The sequence below is a fragment of the Pongo pygmaeus genome, chromosome 15, assembly GCF_028885625.2.
Source record: "Pongo pygmaeus isolate AG05252 chromosome 15, NHGRI_mPonPyg2-v2.0_pri, whole genome shotgun sequence".
Lineage (NCBI taxonomy): Eukaryota > Metazoa > Chordata > Mammalia > Primates > Hominidae > Pongo > Pongo pygmaeus.
The window spans coordinates 101946196-101968147 of record NC_072388.2 but is presented as its reverse complement, the minus strand read 5'-3'; the positions used below and the strand labels follow the sequence as shown (position 1 = coordinate 101968147).

Genomic DNA, 21952 nt, shown 5'->3' with positions numbered 1-21952 from the left:
CTAAATTTAAAAAGTAATAATAAAACTTGAAAATAGCTGGCATACTGTATATACCACAGTTTAAATGTAGAAAAGAAATCCTTATATGAACTGCAATGGTCCAGGGTTTCAATGCATCCTCAGCACATTTTATCAACACTTGATGTTGTGACACACCACAAAATATAGGGAGTGTAGGAGAATTAGAATGACCTGGGCTTTAGGTCTCCCTACATCAGGCCTGTTCTTCCTAGAAATAAACTCAATGAAGGCCTGAGGGGATGAGAATAAGGGTGTTCAAATCGAAAAAAGAAAAACACAAAATATGTGGGAATCAAATCACATCACTGAAAAGAGAGGTGGCCTAGGGCAAGTCACAGAACCAGGCCTTGAGCAAAGGCAGCCAACCAGCAACTGCTCTCCCCTGGTCAGGCTGAGAGGCAGGGGCAGACGCACTGGCAAGACCCCAAACATCCGTGCTTGCTGAAATGTCTGCAGGCCCTGAGAGAAGCTGACACACAACTTAAAATGCACTCTACTGTCAACACTGCTCAAACGGTTTTCAACTTGTTTCATCTCAAGCATGTAGTGCGATTTATAAGGAATATTTGCACAACTCAGGCCCCAAACTCATTATCATTCTGTGCTTTCCATCTATTCTCTTTCTCCCTTGTCTTTAGTTGACAAATTCAAGGCCCAGATCAAATGAAAGGCAACCTCCTCACTAAAGCTACTTCCTTGACACTCAGGCTAAGCTATTATAACTGGTCCTTCCTTGCTGGCATGTTATTAATATTACAGTCCCAGTACTTCCCATGCTAACATATATTAAACTGTGCCTCTGGCTGTCTCTCTCATCAGACTGCAGACTGAAGGAGACAGGGCAGGGTCTGGCGCCATTTCGTGAATCTATATGCTTGTGCTTAAACCTGACCTGTTACAGCCTCATCTGGTGTTCAGTTACTTATATGGTGTTTAACGGACATACGCTACGATTCCTTCTTAAACAAAAATCAGTTGTTGGATTCCATTCTGCAAATAAAGGTAACTGATTTTGGCAAGAAGTATAACTTTGAGAGCTATATATTTAAGTTCCAGGGTACATGTGCAAGATATGTGGGTTTGTTACACAGGTAAATGTGTGCCATGGTGGTTTGCTGCACAGATCAACCCATCACCTAGGTATTATTAAGCCCCGCATCCATTAGCTATTCTTCCTGATGTTCTCCCTCTCCTAACCCCACAGACCCCAGCGTGTGTTGATCCCCCAAATGTGTCTATGTGTTCTCATTGTTCAGCTCTCTCTTATAAGTGAGAACATGTGGTGTTTGTTTTTCTGTTCCTGTGTTAGTTTGCTAAGGATAACGAATTCCAGCTCCATCCACGTCCCTGCAAAGTAGATGATCTCCTTCCTTTTTGTCTTTTTTGTTGTTGTTGAGATGGAGTCTTGCTCTGTTGCCCAGGCTGAAGTGCAGTGGCACAATCTTGGCTCACTGCAACCTCCACTTCCTGGGTTCAAGTGATTCTCCTGTCTCAGCCTCCCAAGTAGCTGGGATTACAGGCACCGGCCACCACACCCGGCTTGTTTTGTTTTTTTAATAGAGATGGGGTTTCTCCATTTTTGTCAGGCTGGTCTCGAACTTCCAACCTCAGGTGATCTGCCCACCTCGGCCTCCCAAAGTGCTGCGATTATAGGTGTGAGCCACGGTGCCCAGCCAATCGCCTTCCTTTTTATGGATACACAGTATTCCACGGTATAGATGTACCACATTTTCTTTATCCAGTCTATCACTGATGGGTATTTAGGTTGATTCTATGTCTTTGCTATTGTGAATACTGCTTCAATGAACATACATGTGCATGTATCCTTATAATAGAATGATTTATATTCCTTTGGGTATATACCCAGTAATGGGATTGCTTGGTCAAATGTTATTTTTGCCTCTAGATCTTTGAGGAATCGTCACACTGTCTTCCACAATGGTTGAACTAATTTACACTCCCACCAACAGTGTAAAAGCGTTCCTTTTTCTCTGCAACCTTGCCAGCATCTGTTGTTTTTTGACTTTTTAATAATTGCCATTCTGACTGGCATGAGATGGCAACATATTAACATATGTAAAGCCTGAAGTCTTGTTAATTAGGCATGTGTCGCATTCACTGAAATTTAACAACTGGAGAAATTATTATTTTCGTTCTAGAGATGGGGTCTCACTTTGTTGCCCAGGCTGGTCTTAAACTCCTGGCCTCAAGCAATCCTCCTGCTTTGGCCTTCCAGAGTGCTGGGATTATAGGCATGAGCCATCATGCACAGCCTGGAGGAATTACTTGACTCCAAAAAAACACTACTGCTATTTTCCAAAGGGGAGGGCACAGTTCTTAAAAGTTCTTTTTTTTGAGACAGGGTCTCACTCTGTCACCCAGTCTGAGTGCAGTGGTGCAATTATGGCTCACTACCAGTCTCAAACTCCCTGGCTCAAGTAATCTTCCTACCTCAGCCTCCCTAGTAGCTAGAACTACAGGTATGCTTTAGCACACTCGGCTAAATTTTTATTTTTCATAGAGGCAGTCTTGCTATGTTGCCCATGCTGGTCTCCAATTCCAAAGCTCAAGTGATCCTCCTGCTTCAGCCTCCCAAAGTGCTGGGCACACAGGTGTGAGCTACCACACCCAGCCTCAAGAGTTCTTAATAACTGGAAACATCTGAAGTACCACACAAGAAACATATTTCACAATGGAAGAAAGACATGGACACAGGAAAATTACAGAAAGCAAGGCAAATTCAGAGATTATAAAGTATTTAGTTGGTGTAAAAGTAATTGCGGTTTTTGCCATAATGGCAAAAACCGCAATTACTTTTGTACCAACCTAAGAGGACTACAATTCATTTCATAGAGAAAAGCAAAGGAAACTCTCCCTAAATTTTGGTCATTAGAGCTCCACGGCTGGGTGCGATGGCTCACGCCTATAATCCCACCACTTTGGGAGGCTGAGGTGGGCAGATGGCTTAAGCCCAGGAGTTTGAGACCAGCCTGGGCAACATGGCAAGACCCTGTCTCTACAAAAAATACAAAAATTAGCCAGGCATGGTAGCATGCACCTATAGTTCCTGAGGTGGGAGGATCACCTGAACCTGGGAGAAAGAGGCTGCAGTGAGCTGAGATTGTGTCACCGCATTCCAGGCCTGGATGAGACAGTGAGACTCTCTCTCAAACAAAACAAACCATTCCACAATATCTACCAGGAACTGGATGATGGCCCACACCCTGGCTGAGCTGCCCTGGTGCCTCCCTTCAGTCACTTCATGGCCAAGTCCACCCCAGCCTCTAGGCAGCCTCTGAGGGCATGCCCAGGCCCCCACGAGCTCTGTCCTCCTCTCCACTCGCTCCAGCCCCATGATCCTGTGAACCACCAAACTCACCTACATCTGCAGCCTGCATGGCTCTACTCCCCGTTCTCCACCAAGCCCGTCACCCTCCACTCACTGGGCACCCCCTCGGCAGGACACCCAAGTTCTCCACAACCACTGGGCGTCACCTTTACCTCATACCCCACCTGCTGGCCAATCCTACCACCCCACCCTCAGGCACACCCCAGTACAACCTTCCCCGACCCCAGCAACACCAGGCCTTGCCCCGGGGCCCCTCTCACCCTCCCAGTTCTGGGCTGCCCAGTGCCTTTCCCTCACCCTCTGGCTGCCCCAGTGCCCTCACATCTGATCTGTGTTCCACACAGCTCCTGAACCTCACAGCCCTGCCAGTTCCAGCTTAGGGTCCACATGCTCCCTCACTGTCCCTTGACTGCCTCAGAGAAGCCAATGCTGATCACCTCTCTTCCCTTGATGCCACCTGATTTTTATTCATGGAACTAATCATTACCCAATGTTACACATTTGTTAGTATTTTTTTCCCACTAGAGGAGCCTCACCACTGAGTCCCCAGCTCCTGGAATACTGCCTGGCGCACAGTAGGTACCCAATAGGTGTTTGTTCAACAAATGGATTGTTTTCGAAGTGTGTCCTCCACCCCCAACATCTCTGCTTTCCTCTTTAATTCACCCACTCACCCCCCCCCACACACACACCCACATTCACACACCCCCACACACTCACCCACATTCACATTCACCCCCACACACACCCTCACACACTCACCCACATTCACACACTCACCCCCACAGAAACACACAATGCAAAACTGTGCCAAAGTAACCGAAGTATGAGAAGCTGTCTCTCTCCAAGATAAACAGCTGCATTTCAATGCTGTAGGACAAATTAGCCTGTTGTTAGTGATGGTTATGTCACAGAGCTGTAATAAGACCAGGCAATCTATAAACATTTTGAGGCAATTCCCTAGGACAAGTTAAAAATTTTACCTTTTTTGAATAACTATTCATTTTTCGACACACTAAATGATAGTCAATCAAGGCAATGGAAAATGTCAACTACATAAATCAAAATATGCAAAACAAAGCTTAATTCTGTTTTAATAAAACAGTGCTATTTATTCCTATCTTTTCTCTTTATTCCTATTAGAACAGTCATTAAGAAGCTGTACAGTGGAAGAAGTATATATTAATTGAGCAGAAGGCCTGTGGAATGGACTATCTACGAACTGAGCAGAAGGCCTGTGGAATGGATTATCTATGAGTTGAGGGAAGGCCTGTGGAACGGATTATCTATGAACTGAGCAGAAGTCCTGTGGAACAGATTATCTATGAATTGAGCGGAAGACCTGTGGAACGGATTATCTATGAGCTGAGCGGAAGGCCTGTGGAACGGATTATCTATGAGTTGAGGGAAGGCCTGTGGAACGGATTATCTATGAATTGAGCGGAAGACCTGTGGAATGGATTATCTATGAGCTGAGCGGAAGGCCTGTGGAACGGATTATCTATGAGCTGAGCGGAAGGCCTGTGGAACGGATTATCTATGAGCTGAGTGGAAGGCCTGTGGAACGGATTATCTATGATTTGAGCGGAAGGCCCGTGGAACGGATTATCTATGAGTTGAGGGAAGGCCTGTGGAACGGATTATCTATGAGTTGAGGGAAGGCCTGTGGAACGGATTATCTATGAATTGAGCAGAAGACCTGTGGAACGGATTATCTATGAGTTGAGGGAAGGCCCGTGGAACGGATTATCTATGAGTTGAGGGAAGGCCCGTGGAACGGATTATCTGAGTTGAGGGAAGGCCCGTGGAACGGATTATCTATGAGTTGAGGGAAGGCCCGTGGAACGGATTATCTATGAGTTGAGGGAAGGCCTGTGGAACGGATTATCTATGAGCTGAGTGGAAGGCCTGTGGAACGGATTATCTATGAGTTGAGGGAAGGCCTGTGGAACGGATTATCTATGAGCTGAGCGGAAGGCCTGTGGAACGGATTATCTATGAATTGAGGGAAGGCCTGTGGAACGGATTATCTATGAGCTGAGCAGAAGGCCTGTGGAACAGATTATCTATGAGTTGAGGGAAGGCCTGTGGAACGGATTATCTATGAGCTGAGTGGAAGGCCTGTGGAACGGATTATCTATGAGCTGAGCGGAAGGCCTGTGGAACGGATTATCTATGAGTTGAGGGAAGGCCTGTGGAACGGATTATCTATGAGCTGAGCGGAAGGCCTGTGGAACGGATTATCTATGAGTTGAGGGAAGGCCTGTGGAACGGATTATCTATGAATTGAGCGGAAGGCCTGTGGAACGGATTATCTATGAGCTGAGCGGAAGGCCTGTGGAACGGATTATCTATGAGCTGAGCGGAAGGCCTGTGGAACGGATTATCTATGAGCTGAGCGGAAGGCCTGTGGAACGGATTATCTATGAGCTGAGCGGAAGGCCTGTGGAACGGATTATCTATGAGCTGAGCGGAAGGCCTGTGGAACGGATTATCTATGAGCTGAGCGGAAGGCCTGTGGAACGGATTATCTATGAGTTGAGGGAAGGCCTGTGGAACGGATTATCTATGAGTTGAGGGAAGGCCTGTGGAACGGATTATCTATGAACTGAGCGGAAGGCCTGTGGAATGGATTATCTATGAGTTGAGGGAAGGCCTGTGGAACGGATTATCTATGAGCTGAGCGGAAGGCCTGTGGAACGGATTATCTATGAGCTGAGTGGAAGGCCTGTGGAACGGATTATCTATGAGCTGAGTGGAAGGCCTGTGGAACGGATTATCTATGAGTTGAGCAGAAGGCCCGTGGAACGGATTATCTATGAGTTGAGGGAAGGCCTGTGGAACGGATTATCTATGAGCTGAGCAGAAGGCCTGTGGAATGGATTATCTATGAGTTGAGGGAAGGCCTGTGGAACGGATTATCTATGAATTGAGGGAAGGCCTGTGGAACGGATTATCTATGAGCTGAGCAGAAGGCCTGTGGAACAGATTATCTATGAGTTGAGGGAAGGCCTGTGGAACGGATTATCTATGAGCTGAGTGGAAGGCCTGTGGAACGGATTATCTATGAGTTGAGGGAAGGCCTGTGGAACGGATTATCTATGAGCTGAGTGGAAGGCCTGTGGAACGGATTATCTATGAACTGAGCGGAAGGCCTGTGGAACGGATTATCTATGAGTTGAGGGAAGGCCTGTGGAACGGATTATCTATGAGCTGAGTAGAAGGCCTGTGGAACGGATTATCTATGAGTTGAGGGAAGGCCTGTGGAACGGATTATCTATGAGCTGAGCAGAAGGCCTGTGGAACGGATTATCTATGAACTGAGCGGAAGGCCTGTGGAACGGATTATCTATGAGTTGAGGGAAGGCCTGTGGAACGGATTATCTATGAGCTGAGCGGAAGGCCTGTGGAACAGATTATCTATGAGTTGAGGGAAGGCCTGTGGAACGGATTATCTATGAGCTGAGCGGAAGGCCTGTGGAACGGATTATCTATGAGCTGAGCGGAAGGCCCGTGGAATGGATTATCTATGAATTGAGCAGAAGGCCTGTGGAACGGATTATCTATGAGCTGAGCGGAAGGCCTGTGGAACGGATTATCTATGAACTGAGCGGAAGGCCCGTGGAATGGATTATCTATGAATTGAGCAGAAGGCCTGTGGAACGGATTATCTATGAGCTGAGCGGAAGGCCTGTGGAACAGATTATCTATGAACTGAGTGGAAGGCCTGTGGAATGGATTATCTATGAATGGAGCGGAAGGCCTGTGGAATGTATCATATAGGAATTGAGTGGAAAGCCTGTGGAACGGGAGGACCCGCACCTGCAGCGCGATCATCGGAACCTGACTCTTGCAGTGGCTGCACGTGGCTTCCCGGTATTTACACGCCTTCTCCACGTGGTCTCGCAGGTCTTTCCTCAAGACCTTTTCTTTGCAGTCAGGACGCACACATGGAAGCTCTTCAAAATGGCAATCATTTTTTAAATGCACCTGTAAGAAAGACCATTCAATGTTCTTAATTGGGAAAAAACTCTAAATCTGAAATACCAGATTCTAATCTCTATGCAATGAAACCCTAAAGCAATGTTTCTAATCTGCTGTTAGACCAGTTTTTCACAGCAAAGAGTAACAAATATGCCAAGAGACACGGAATTGCATGTTCTATTTCATGATTACTCAAACCATATTGTTGTTGAATAATTAAGTCAACTCTGCTTCCAGGATAAACGAATATCTGCTAAGAACTTTGTTTTATTCCAGTTCAAATAATTTTCTAAGCTAAAATATGGTACTAATTTAAAAAATAAGAACTTATGTAGAATTTCATGGTGAAAAAAGGTTTTAATGGGCCTTCCAAAATTAAAATCCAATTCAGATTTTCTCTATTCTAAGTAGGGGGGAGTGTTTAAAAACCAGTTGACAATTCTGCCAATGATGTCATAAAAATAACAACTTGTACTCAAGTGGTTCTGACTGCTTTCCTATTTGGCTGTGTTTTGAAAAACTAATGTCAACATGGTCTTAAAGTGCCACATCCTACTGACCACTTCATCACCTGGATGTAAGGGACTCGAATTCCTTCATGTAAAAGCTTCCAGTGTCCCTTTGCTACTCACCAGCAGATGTCCCAGCGTTAACTGCTCTGCACAACCTCTGCTTTCATTCCGACAATAGATCTGAAGAGCCAGAATTTCTCTCTTGCAGCAATTATCCTTAAACACCTGAAAATGAAAGATCATTATTTTGGAGGATTAATATTTCTTAATCTCCACATGCTGCTACTTTGGACAAGGCAAAACCACTTAAAAAAAAAAAAAAAAAAACAAGAGAGGAACTCTTAAGTGAACTTCAGAAAGCATTAAGGACCATCTTGATTTCTAGAAGTAGAATGAAGAAGCTGCCCCCACTAAGAGACACAATTTAAATAACATGAACTGTTATCTTTTATTAGTTAAGCCAAAAGAAAATGAATTAGACTTAATAATTAAAGATCACTCTGGAGCAACTAAACATCTTCTATTAATTTTGACATAATCTCAGGATGAGGGCAGAGGAGGACCAGGTTCACATTCAGACTCTGGGGCCTTCTGGGAGCCAGCACTGAGCAGGTGGCCATTATGGTACGGCTGTCACCAGAAGACAAGAGCAGAACTGGACACAACTGAATACATTGTACAGATCACTTGCTGGAGAAATGGACAGACCACATAAGAGACCATATTTGGGGAATGATTTGTAAAACTGTTGGTTCCTTCTAAACGTCATGCTGTTAAAACTCATTTTTCACCAAAAAAAGCAACATTAGCCTGTGGCTGAAAAACACTCTCTTTAAACATATAGTGCAGTCTGAAGTTAGTCTAATAATGAAAAGATTTCCCTTTGAAAATGAAAACGAGGCTGGGCGTGGTAGCTCAAGCCTAAAATCCCAGCACTTTGGGAAACCGAGGCAGGAGGATTGCTTTAGTCCAGGAGTTTGAGACCAGCCTGGGCAACATAATGAGACCCTATCTCTACAAAAAATTTTTAAAAAAATTAGCTTGGCAAGGCAGCATATGTGCCTGTAGTCTCAGCTACTCAGGAGGCTGAGGTAGGAGGACTGCTTTAGCGGGGGAGGTCGAGCATGCAGGGAGCCGTGATCGCACTGCTGCACTCCAGACTGGGTGACAGTGTGAGACCCCCATTTCTTTAAAAAAAAAAAAAGAAGAAAAGAAAAAACCTTTCAACTTTTAATTTTATTTTTCCCTTAGAAAACACAAGTATTCTCATTCTCACTCTTTTTTTCAGAGACAGGGCTGACTGGGAGCAGTGACTCACCCCTGTAATCCCAGCACTTTGGGAGGCCGAGGTGGGTGGATCACCTGAGGTCAGGAGTTCAAGACCAGCCTAGCCAACATGGTGAAACCCCATCTCTACTAGAAATACAAAAAAAATTAACTGGTATGGTGGCACACGCCTGTAGGCCCAGCTACTCGGGAGGCTGAGGCAGGGGAATCGCTTGAACCCGGGAGGAGGAGGTTGCAGTGAGCTGAGATCATGCCATTGTACTCCAGCCTGGGCAAGAGAGTGAGACTCCATCTCAAAAAGAGACAGGGGGGGTTTCACTCTGTCATCCAGGCTGGAGTGCACTGGTGCAATCATGGCTCACTACACCCTTAAACTCCTGAGCTCAAGCGATCCTCTCACCTCAGCCTCCTGAGTGGCTTGAACTATAGGCGCATGCCACCAAGCCCAGGTAACTTTTTCATTTTCATTTTTGTAGAGATGAGGTCTCCATATGCTGCCCAGTCTGGTCTCGAACTCCTGAGCCCAAGTGATCCACCTGCCTCAGCCTCCCAAAGTCCTGGGATCACAGGCATAAGGCACCATGCCCAGCTCTCTCTCACTCTTTCTAACAACACAATCTACAACATCTTAGTCCAAAGGTTATTTCTAAGAAACTCCTGCCTGTTGCTTTATGAAAGTGGAATAACAGGAGCTTAATATGCCTTTTTGGACTACTGAGAGAAATAGAATCAACAGCTGTTAAGAGTTAAAAATAAACTAATTTGGAGCCAAAGCTTATCTTTCATAAACATGACTAAAAAAAAAGAAGGTCATGACTTGAGATTCTAAAGTCAACAGAACTTTGGAATGGAAAGGATCTGAGACTATTTACTCCAAATGTCTCTGTTTACAGATGAAGACCAGAGGCCCGCCCACCCCTGGATGACCTGCTGACGGGTGAGGATCCGGGTCACCGGGGGCCCAGACAGCTCCATTCTTTCCATGAGGGTCCACAACTTGAGTGCATCTCATTCATGATTCTTTGACAAAACTAGCCACTTTTCTTCAGCTACTAATGTCATTAAAAAATAGGGATAATGATTCTGCATAACAAAACAGAGATACTAAAAAAACATCTCAGCCATCGTCACGAGCTTCTCTCTCACTCACACGTTAGGCACATGTTAACAAGGCAGCCGGGTATCATGCTAGGACAAGGCACAGAGTGGAGGGGAGGGGCTGTTTTCCCTCAAGGAACTAACCAAGTCTTCAGCAGCAGCAGGTAAATGCAGAGAAAGAAAAGGTACAGGGCCAGGTGGCCAATTCCATCTTTCCCCCCTTCCAGAGTGGTTATATTGGATGCCATTGTGCCTGGCAGCCCAGGGACACTGACTGCCAGCAATCCTCACATCACTGCGCTCACCTGGGCTGCTCTGACCAACAAACCCAATCTGCAAGGTGCTTTAGACAGGAAAACCCCAGAGTAAGAATTTTATTTTACAACTTAGTGACCTGCATTTAAAAAATGGTTAGGTACATTACTCAAAGTAGGGAAACACATTTTTATTGATACTTTAAGCACTTTAAGAATGAATTGCTGGGTGTGGTGGCTCATGCCTATAATTGCAGCACTTTGGGAGGCTGAGGCAGGTGGATCACCCGAGGTCAGGAGTTCGAGACTGGCCTAACCAACATGGTGAAACCCCATCTCTACTAAAAATACAAAAATTAGCTGGGCATGGTGGCTCGTGCCTGTAATCCCAGTTACTCAGGAGGCTGCAGCATGACAACTGCTTGAACCCGGGAGGTGGAGGTTGCAGCAAGCCGAGATTGTGCCATTGCGCTCCAGCCTGTGCAACAAGAGTGAGCTCTGTCGAAAAAAAAAAAAAAAAAAAGAAAGAAGAAAGAAAGAAAGGAAGAGAGAAAGAAAAGAAAAGAAAAGAATTGTTTCAAACTCCAAGTATGCCTGGCAGGGTATAGCAGCACACGGATGACTGTCAGTCTCCATGAGAAGGACCAGGCCCCAGGAGAGAAGCTGGTGGCAGGCTGGGCAGCCCCATCCTCTGAATGTGCAGAGACACCCACGGGCTCTAGCTGAGGACAGCCACAGGGGGCGAGAAGGGGCTAATCTCACTCATGTCTAATGACTTAAAGATATCACAGGGGGTTGGGGGGCAGGGAGCACAAACTCAAATGAACCCCTCAGCCTAGCAAGTCTGAAGGTAAAACCTAGTGTTAAGAGTTGAGCAGAAGCTGTCTGGGATAAAGACCTGCAATGACGGAAGTGACCCAACCACAGACAGCCCTGCCACAGACAGGCATCTCAGCACTTTGCTCGCATCGACCCCCTTACTCCTCACACCAGCTCCCTGCAGTCTTAGCAGGCGATATGATTATTATTACAGGTGAGGGGGTAAAGTAGCTCACAGAGTTCACACAGTAGGGAAGCGGCCAAGTGGATCTGAATCCACTGTCTGTCCAGGTGATCACATGGCACAGTGTCCTGCCTGGGAGCCTGCCACATCAGCTGCCAAAACTGAGAGAATGTGTTGTGCCAGAGTGCCGAATGCAAACTATGTGAAAAGTATTACCCAGCTGAAAACGTGACAAAATGATTAAAAAAAAAAAACAACCCCAGAATACCTTATCTTTAACGATGCTCTCTTGACACGCTGTACATTTTGGACTTGAAGAGCTGCAGGGAAACACAAGTGACTGCATTAGAGTGGAAGTCCCTTTCTTGAGGGGACTCAGGAGATTCTGGGAGCATTCGTTTTATGGTCAGGTCTGCACAGTGGCTCACAGCAACGAGCAGAGCTTCAGGACGCACTGGTGATGCACTTTACATAGGAAGCCAAGGGAGAAAAGGGCTACATTTTTTAAAATGCTGATTTTTCAAAAGGAAGTTACCAAATAGAACAGTTTAGTTCAGTCCCACTTGGAAAGCCCCTTCCACTTAATGTAAAAGTGAAATTTTATTTCAGAAACCAAAGCTAGCTGTCTGCAGAGCAGCTCTTCAGTGTGAGTACTTGGAGAGCCTTGTTCCTGCGTTGTAAAAGCAGCCAGCCCTTCTCCACAGGCCATTTTGCTTCACTGTCTATTGGAAGGCCAACGGCACCTGCACAGGCGGACCAGCCTCCCTCCCCTGTGGCCCATCATATATGGGAGCTCCAGCCCCTCCTCCACCGGGAAGCTTCTCCTGGGCCCAGAGGCGTAGTCCAGGCTCTTGTGTTAGGAGACACTGTGTTGTGTGTCTCCTGTGCTGTCACTAAGCCCAAGTGTCGTTTTGCCCCCAAGTGGGCAAAGGTGAGTTGACTATTTGGGATGAGTGGATAAGACCACAGAGGGAAGCATGGAGAAGGGGGAGGGTGAAGGCAGGTGACAAGGCAGGGGGCTGGCTGCTGTGCCCAGGCTGGGGCTCAGGTGCAGCCTAGGCTTGAGTGCTGTGGGAGGAGGAGCTGGCAACCTTCCCAGGCCGACGTGTCCTGACGGCAGTGGCCAAGACCAGGCATCCCGCAGCGACCCCAGCACCCAGCACCCAGCACAATGCCAGAAAACATGAGGCCTGCAGGGTGAATCAGGGTGCTCTCCTGGCCGACGCTATTCTGCAGTAAAGCTCCAGCCTTCATGATCCGCCGGCGGCACCAGCTGCCTTCATGATCCGCTGGCGGCACCAGCACTGGCACTCAGCAGCAAAGGGCGGCCAAGGGCTCGGTGCATGTTCCACGTGCGTCTGCTGAGTAAGCATGCGGCCTAGGTTTCTGCTCGGGTAGGGACCTGCCCAGTGCTTTAAGCTGACCCCACCCTCCCTCCTCTCTGCAGCATCCTTGCACACCAGCACACATGCCCTTAAATGACTGGCTTGTCATTTCCTGGTGTATCTCCTCCACGGAACTGTGAGGTTCCTCAATAAAACACAGCAACACATATGAGGGGCACCAAGGCCCTACAGACAGAGTGGGAAGACACGGGCGGGGCAGGTCAGAGACACGCAGAGGCTTCAGTAAACCCAGACGTGGGATCCCACTGCACCTCCCTAAAGGATTCACAAGCTGGGCCCAGAGGCTTTTATGGACTTCTTTAGGGCTTTAAACCTCTAGGGGTTTATTTTTAGAGAAACGAATGAAGGAGAGGGTGAGGCCGAGGGTTGAGAAGGGGCCGGGCGACGGTGCCTACCTCAGCAGGGCGGCCATGCAGCTCTCGCAGAAGCGGTGCCCACACTCGGTCTGCTTTGGGCTGCACAGCACCAGGCGGCACTTCTCACACTTGTACTTGTCCTCCACTGTCTTCACAAACTTTTCCTTGTAACCTCCTTGTTCAGGGACAAAAACTGGCGTCCCAGCACTACGGTCAGTGTGCAGCTTTAGCGGTGGGTTAGTCTGCAGCGCGCCAGGAGAGTCCATCTTTTTACTCGACTCCATTTTAGGAAAGAGGAGTTCTGTCGGAAAAAAACAGTAGAGTGCCATCATATCCTCTCGTGCAAGGAAACAAACATAGCTTTGGGAAAGCAAAAGTGCCTGAGACCTGCTGTCTTTCAGTTTTAGGCAACACAAGAATCCTTCCCAACTTTAATATGTGTTGGGAACAAAACATGAACAAATATGCTTCCTTCCTTTCTATTTTACCCAAACACATAGTAACTATTGATATTATTCAAAAAACTTCCTAAAAAGTATACTTAATAAATTGGGATGAGGTGGGAAGATTGCTGAGCCCAGGAGTTGAAGGTTGCACCGAGCTATGATGGCACCACTGCACTCTAGCCTGAGCAACAGAGCGAGGCCCTGTCTCCAAAAATTTTTTTTTTTTTTTTTAGACGGAGTCTCGCTCTGTTGCCCAGGCTGGAGTGCAGTGGTGCCATCTCAGCTCACTGCAAGCTCTGCTTCCCGGGTTCACGCCATTCTCCTGCCTCAGCCTCCCGAGTAGCTGGGACTACAGGCGCCCGCCACCACACCTGGCTAATTTTTTGTATTTTTAGCAGAGACGGGGTTTCATCGCATTAGCCAGGATGATCTCGATCTCCTGACCTCATGATCCGCCCACCTCAGCCTCCCAAAGTGCTGGGATTACAGGTGTGAGCCACCGCACCGGCCAAAAATTTTTTGAAGTTAATAATAAATAGAGTATTTTTGAGGTTTAAAAAAATACACATACTATTTTGCTGTGTTGTAACTTTGAATTCAATGCATAATTCTGAGATTTTAGCTGAAACAACAGCTGTTCTCAGCCAGTTTTCCTTCCTCATTGACTTCTGCTAGATGAGTCTCGATGCTACAACTCAGACTGGCCTGGTCAACCTGCTTCTGGAGCCCAGGAGTTGTTCCTTCCTGGGTAAACCCTGTGACAGTGTGCCCACAGTACTCAAAGTGCTCAGTTTTGACATCCACCCTCATCTTATTAATCTAGCACCACCCTGACCCAGCACGCTGTGCACAGAGCTGTGGAGTGGGCCCGTTGTGGACCCACAGAGCACGTCACACCATGTCACACTGGTGAGGAGCGTGTGAGGGAGGTGCGGCTCCCTGTGTGCACGAGGGGGCTCGGGTTCAGGTAGGTGCCAATGTGCCCAAGGGCTGGGCTGGCAGAGGGGACACCACATAGGGTGGGTCTGTCTGCGCGGGCTCTCTTCCACACCTGCTAACAAGGTACTCTTTAAGACTGGCTGCCTCCCACCTGCAAGTTCCCATCAACGGGTAAAGTAAACAGCTCCTCAAAATGAGCCACAAAGGTCCCAGCTTGCACAACTCTGCCAGATGAGACCTCAAGATCAAGTAAATGAAAATAACCAGGAATGTAAAGGAGTTGAATCAAGTTCCTGAAGAAATGTGAGCTTTAATAAAAATTACACCGTGCACTCATAAACACACTAAAAATTTTATCAATCATCCTAAATATTTGCTAACACTTACCTAAAGCACAAATTAAATGTTTCCAGATGGTGGTATAAAGTCTGGCTTCTCTGGTCTTTGTTTTCTGGATACCATGCAATGGCCATGCACTTCCATAATGAAAAAAACCTTGGGAATGTTGGCCAGTGTTTAGGTCAGTGTGTGCAACGTGAACTTTCTTGGAAAAGTTTTGCCCAGTGCCTTACGACCTTTACGAGGCTTCTGCAGGGCAGCTCCAGCATGGATGCCCTTCCTGTCTCCACGGTCAGCCTGCACCACTCCCCCACTGTCAACAGCCCCTGGCCAGCCCTGTACTCCCATGTACCTTGGTAAAGGAAGAGAGTGGCTGTGAAGGGAGGTGAGGGACCCAGTGAGAACCAGACTCAGGAGCCTCAGGGAACACCGCTGCCTAGACCAGCCACCTCACGTCAGTCACCTCTGCACTATAGGATTTTTCTTGTGTAGAGTTTCCCACCTCCATGCCTCCTCCATCCCTTCTCATGATATGGTAATGCCTCAGGTGAACAGGGGAAGTTTCTTTCAAAACTCACCAGCTCCCTCAAAAATGCACTGCATTCCTGTACCCAATTCATCTATTTTTGCTACTCAGAAAAATAAGAGCCAAATTCCTTCCACTCCTGAGGTCCTGGGCATCCTGGGGAGGTAGCTGCTGGGTGGGCGGGCGGAGGCCCTCCTTCCGAGCCCCGTTCTTGCTACCTGCATGAAGCTGACAGGCACATGAGCTGACAGACTCCTAGCCTGACTTTACAGCTAGGAGCAAATAGGAATGAACGTCGGCAGCAGAGAACTTGAGAGACGGATGAACTGGTGTTCTAGTCACACTTGGGTTAGCTTCATAGAACATTACTGTGGCAAAGTGTGAGAAATTACTTATTTGTGAAAACAAAGTTTTCAAAACATTAATGTTAAAGTATATGTATTATAGATGTCATTTGCTTACAAACTTGCCAGTCCATTACGATGCTCACTAATCTTTCCGAGCTAAGTAGCAAGGGCACCTGGTACTAGCCTTGCCCGCCAGGTAAAAGGGTTGACCAGCCTCAACCTGCAGCCCCCAGCCCTGCCTGCCACTCTGCTCTCCACACTGGCCCATCGTGCCTCAGATGCTCTAGGTTTCCCTAGGCCCACCCAGCCAGGCCACGGCGGAGCCTACCCAGACATATGCAGGCCAGCCCCCGACCTTCTCCAGGAGGCCACCCTCCCACTCTCTCTCTCAACTCCCCCACACCACTCTGTGCTTTTCCCCTGGCCCTCCTGCCACTAAGACTGCATGTAACTAACTTTCTCCAGGATGCATCCCCTAGATCAGAGAACAAGGAATTGGCAAACTACAGCCTGCGATTCAAATCCAGCCAGCAGCCTATTTTTGTAAGGTCTTTGAACTAAGAATGTTTTTAGATTTTTTTAAGTGTTATAAAAACAAAGACTAAGTGTGTATGTGGTCCACAAAGCCTAGGATATTTACTCTCTTGCCCCTAACAGAAAGAGTTTACCAGTCCTTGCTCTGGACTCTACACCTAGAGAGCAGAGAGGAGTTGCTGGTGTGTAGGTTGTATGAAAGGCCAATTTTGTAAATGAGAGCCAAACTGCTCTCCAAAGCAGAGGTAACAACAAATACTTCCACTAGCAGCACGACAATTTCTATGAAACCACACTCTCACCAACACTTACAGTTATCAGTCATCTTAATTTCTACCAACCAAGGACAATGGTCTTTTTGCCCCTTATCCTGATTAGAAAGGTTGGCATCTTTTCATATGCTAAGAGGCCACTTGTTTTCTCTTCTGTGAAATGCCAAGTCGTGTCTTCTTGTCATTGTTTCGTGTGTGTGTGTGTGTGTGTGTGTGTGTGTGTGTGTGTGTGTGTGTGTGTGTGTGTGTGTGTGTGTGCGCATTTTTTCAAGAGATGGAGTCTCGTTCTGTTGCCCAGACTGGAGTATAGTGGTGCCATCACGGCTCACTGCACCCTCGACCCCCTGGGCTCAAGCAATCCTCCCACCTCAGCCTCCAGAGTAGCTAGGATTATAGGCACATGCCACCATGCCCAGCTGTTTTTTTATTTTTTCAGGAGCTGGGGGTCTCGCTATGTTGCCCAGCCTGCTCTCAAAACTCCTGGCCTCAAGTGATCCTTCTACCTCAGCCTCCCAAAGTGCTGGGATTACAGGCATGAACCACTGCGCCTGGTGGTGTCATTTTTTTAATTGGGCTATTGTCTCTCGTAATATTGATTTGGGGAGATTCCCCATCTATTTAATATGTTAACAACTAATCCTTTGTTAGTTTTATGTATTACAGATGTCTTTTCCCAATTTATAGCTTGATTTTTTTTTTTAATTATTATACTTTAAGTTCTAGGATACATGTGCAGTACATGCAGACTTATTATATGGGTATACACATGCTGTTGTGGTTTGCTGCACCCATCAACCCATCATCTACATTAGGTATTTCTCCTAATGCTATCCCCACCCTCCGACAGGCCCCAGTGTGTGATGTTCCCCTCCCTGTGTCCATGTGTTCTCACTGTTCAACTCCCACTTATGAGTGAGAACATGTGGTGTTTGGTTTTCTATTCCTCTGTTAGTTTGCTGAGAATGATGGTTTCCAGCTTCATCCATGTCCCTGCAAAGGTCATGAACTCATTCTTTTTTTATGGCTGCATAGTATTCCATGGTGTATATGTGCCACATTTTCTTTATCAAGTCTATCACTGATGAGCATTTGGGTTGGTTCCAAGTCTTTGCTATTGTAAATAGTGCTGCAATGAACATATGTGTGCATGTGTTTTAAAAATATGGAACTGCTTCACAAATTTGCGTGTCATCCTTGCGCAGGGGCCATGCTAATCTTCTTTGTATTGCTCCAATTTTAGTATACGTGCTGCCAAAGCGAGCACTATGGCTTGACTTTATTTATGGTGTCTTTTAATGAAGAGAAATCTTAATTTTATTAGGCCGGTTGCAGTGGCTCACGCCTGTAATCCCAGCACTTTGGGAGGCTGAGGCGGCTAAATCACGTGAGGTGAGGAGTTCAAGACCAGCCCTGGCCAACATGGTGAAACCCTGTCTCTACTAAAATACAAAAATTAGTCGGGCACGGTGGCGCATGCCTGTAGTCCCAGCTACTCAGGAGGCTGAGGCAGGAGAATCGCTTGAACCTGGGAGGTGGAGGTTTCAGTGACCCAAGATCGTGCCACTGCACTCCAGCCTGGGTGACACAGTGAGACTCCAACTCAAAAAAAAAAAAAAAATTCAGATTAACCTGTGAGTGATGCTGATGAAAAAGGGACAATCCAATATATAAACACACAAAGCAGCTCTAATTCAATCACAGAAGCAATGTCAAAAGGAGGTGTTCTCAAGTAAGACTAGTAAATGAGCCACTATGTCAAATTGACAGACATTGCTCAAGGAAAATATGCTTTCTAAACAAAAGCTGAAGAAAGAAATGACATGAACCCTGAGCAGAGCCCAGCCGGCAGCCCCGTGACCTGCTATATCAATAAGGTGGCCACAGGACTGAACTGGCTCCTGGGAAAGCAGGAGACAGACACCTCAACAGGCACCAGAACCAGTGGATGGACAAGTCTCAGGTTTACCTGATGACTCTTGACTCTCCCAGTGATCAACAGCCACCAAGAGCAGTCACTTCTGATCTGAAGTGTAAGAATCCCCTGATCACCTCCTGAAGCAACTAGGACAATAGACATGATGTCTTAAGTCCTCAAATAGGATGTAAACACCTACCTGTCCTGTGCTGAGCAAAGGAGAGTTTTAGATTTAGGAAAACCAACACTGGAGACACATTTCTCACAATCAACTCGGAGGCAGACAGTAACAACCATCCCTACTGCTGGGCACTAACCTGGCATATCTCCCTCAGCCCAACGCAGTCACGCAGGAGAAGCCACCGAGGCGAATCTGCCCCAGGTTCCCCACCACTGACGTAACAGAGAGGGGCAAGAACCTCAAGGGTGCCAAGGAAACATTTCTGTCTGTAGGATCAAGTTCTTAACAGCAGGGAGGGCAGCTTTTACTAACATGCCCTCAACCCAACAGATACCGACAATGATAATTTATTGCATCTCTTATGCTGTTTATCCTTGTAAGCCATCTTAACTCTCTTGTGTAACCAAGTAAGGTGTACATAAATTTGGCAAACTCGAAACTGATCATAATTTAAAAATTTAAATTATGTCCTAAAATATTCAATTTAAATTATGACTAGTAAGTCATGTCCACAAAAATGGCTGAGTAAGGAACTCAAAGTCCATCCTTCAATACACACATTTTAAAAACTGGCAAAAACTAGGCCAGGCGCGGTGGCTCACACCTGTAATCCCAGCACTTTGGGAGGCCAAGGCAGGCGAATCACGAGGTTAGGAGATCGAGACCATCCTGGCTAACACGGTGAAACCCCATCTCTACTAAAAATACAAAAAATTAGCCGGGCGTGGTGGCGGGTGCCTGCAGTCCCAGCTACTAGGGAGGCTGAGGCAGGAGAACGGCGTGAACCTGGGAGGCAGAGCTTGCAGTGAGCCGAGATGGCGCCACTGCAGTCCAGCCTGGGCAAGAGCATGAGAATCCATCTCAAAAAAAAAAAAAAAGGCAAAAACTGTCAGAATCTACTATTTTAAAACTTTGGAAACTAATTAAAAACTTGCAGCAATCAGAAGAATGCTTAATCAAGAAAAACCAGCTGAATCTCAGCAAGAACCGTGAGTTCCATGGCATTTTAACCTTCTCTGGTCCCATCCTGGCTGCAGCAGTGGCCTAGAAGACAAGAGGCTGCCACTCCACTGCATGCACTGGTCCCAGAGGGAGCAGAATGGGCCTCATCGGCAAAGAACTGCAGTTTATTTTGACCTGTCTACTGAGTCCCTGGAAGATTGGCTCAAAGGGCTTGACTTTACCTCCCAGTGCTGAGGCATCTACTAGGGAAAGAGGGGAAAAGGTTATTGGAAACATTTACAGGCAAACATATTTGCTGCTGCCTGAAGCACTGGATAACAGTTGAGGCAAACAATAGATTTAACCAAAAGCTTGGGAAGAAAAGCTGAGGAGTAAGATGTTTTGGCAAATAAGGGTTTGAAAAGCTCTGACACATTCTTGGAAATCCAGAAGGCTTCACAAATGCCCAGGGCTGTGTACATGTTCAGGAAAGACCTGAAAAGGCCCTAGGCTTTCACCTCTGGCTGACCTTCAGGATCTGTGCAAGCAGGCAGTGAATGCTAAGGGATCACCGTCAAATGCCTGGCTGAGTGTTGAAGTTGTGCTCCAACATACACACAGACCTCATCTCAAAAGACTGGGAGACATTTTTTGTTCTAGGCGCTTAAATCTCTGTCTAATCACAAGCTGACCACTATATTAATGGAACAGAGAACTCAGTGGCCACACATGATAAAGAATATATACTATATAAAATTAGCTCAGAAAAGTAACTATACAAACAATGACTGTAACAAGCAGTCAGTAAACCCCGGGGGAGAAGGAAGAATCTCATTTCCAGAGTTGCCATGGTAAAAATTCAAAACTTCCAGTTTTCAACAAAATATCACAAGGCATGCAACGAAACAAGAAAGTATGGTTCACATGCAGAAAAAAGGCAAGTAATAGAAATTGTTCAAGAGGAAGCCTAGCCATTAGACTTATGGATGAAGACTTTAAATATGCTATTTTGAATATGTTCAAAGAACTAAAGAAAACCATGTTAAAAAATCTACAAGATCCATAAGAACAATGTCTCACTGAATAGAGAATATTGATAAAGAAAAAAAATTTTAAAAAAAGAACCAAACAAATTCTGGAGTTGAAAAGCACAAAAACTGAAATGAAAAATTCACTGCAGGGACTCAACAGCAGAAATAAACAGAGAGCAGTAAGAATCAGAGAACTTAAAGATAGGATAATTGAGATTACACAGTGTAAGGAACAGAAGAAAAAATAATGAAGAAAATAAACAGCCTCAGAGACTTGTGGGACACCATCAATTGTACCAACATACATATTATAGAGTCTTAGAAAGACAGAGAGAAAAAAAGACAAAAAAAAGTTTGAAGAAATAATGGTAAAAAAAATCCTGTATTTAATGAGAAACATTAATCTGCATAACCAGGAAGCTCGACAAACTCCAAGTGGGATACATTCAAAGAGCCACACCCAGACACACTGTAGCCAAACTGTAGAAAGCAGCAAGAGAGAAGTGACGAAGTACAAGGATTTCTCAGTAAGATTAACAACTGATTTCTCATCTAAAGCCATGGAGGCCAAAAGGTGACAAATTAAAGGGTGGAAAGAAAAAAATCTGTCAACCAATAATTTTTTTTTTTTTTTTTTTTTTTTTTTTTTTTTGGAGAAGGGATCTTACTCTGTCACCCAGGCTGGAGTGCAGTGGTGCAATCATAGCTCACTGCAGCCTCCAACTCCTGGGCTCAAGCAATCCACCTGCCTCAGTATCTCTGGGAGCTGGGACTACAGGCCAGTGCCATCATGTCTGGCTATTTTTCAGCCAAGAATTCTATATCCAGTAAACTTTCAAAAATGAATGAGATCCCCAAAAAATATATTAGAAAGCTCTTAGAAGAAAACACAGGAGGTAAATCTTTAATGACCCTGAATTTGGCAATGGATTCTTAGATACAACAACAAAAGTATAAGCAACAAAATAAAAAACTAGATAAACTGAACTTCATCAAAATGAAAAACTTTTGAGCACCAAATGAGATTATCAATAAAGTGAAAAGACAACAGAATAGGAGGAAATACTTGCAAATCACATATCTAATAAGGGTCTAGCATCCAGAATATATATAAAGCACTTATAACTCAACCACAAAAAGACAACCCAATTTTAAAATAAGCAAAAGGATCTATATAAACGTTTCTCCAAGGAAGATACAGAAATATCCA

General features: G+C 45.9%; 1 protein-coding gene and 1 non-coding gene across 9 annotated transcripts in view; both read right to left on the bottom strand.

Annotated features, from left to right (window-relative positions):
• TRAF3 (TNF receptor associated factor 3) overlaps positions 1–21952 on the bottom strand; it is a 133243-nt gene that overhangs the window by 28487 nt on the left and 82804 nt on the right. For all 8 annotated transcript variants that reach the window (XM_054449328.2, XM_054449331.2, XM_054449335.2 and 5 more), the window contains 4 exons: positions 13310–13571; positions 11777–11828; positions 7987–8091; positions 7193–7360 (listed from right to left, as the gene is read on the bottom strand). In XM_054449328.2, coding sequence (XP_054305303.1) covers positions 7193–7360; positions 7987–8091; positions 11777–11828; positions 13310–13554 — 570 coding nt within the window. In that variant the 5' untranslated portion in view covers positions 13555–13571. The remainder of the gene's footprint in view (positions 1–7192; positions 7361–7986; positions 8092–11776; positions 11829–13309; positions 13572–21952) is intronic.
• On the bottom strand, positions 17830–17937 carry LOC129013500 (U6 spliceosomal RNA). The gene has a single exon (XR_008493960.1). It is a non-coding gene; the product is annotated as a U6 spliceosomal RNA (small nuclear RNA).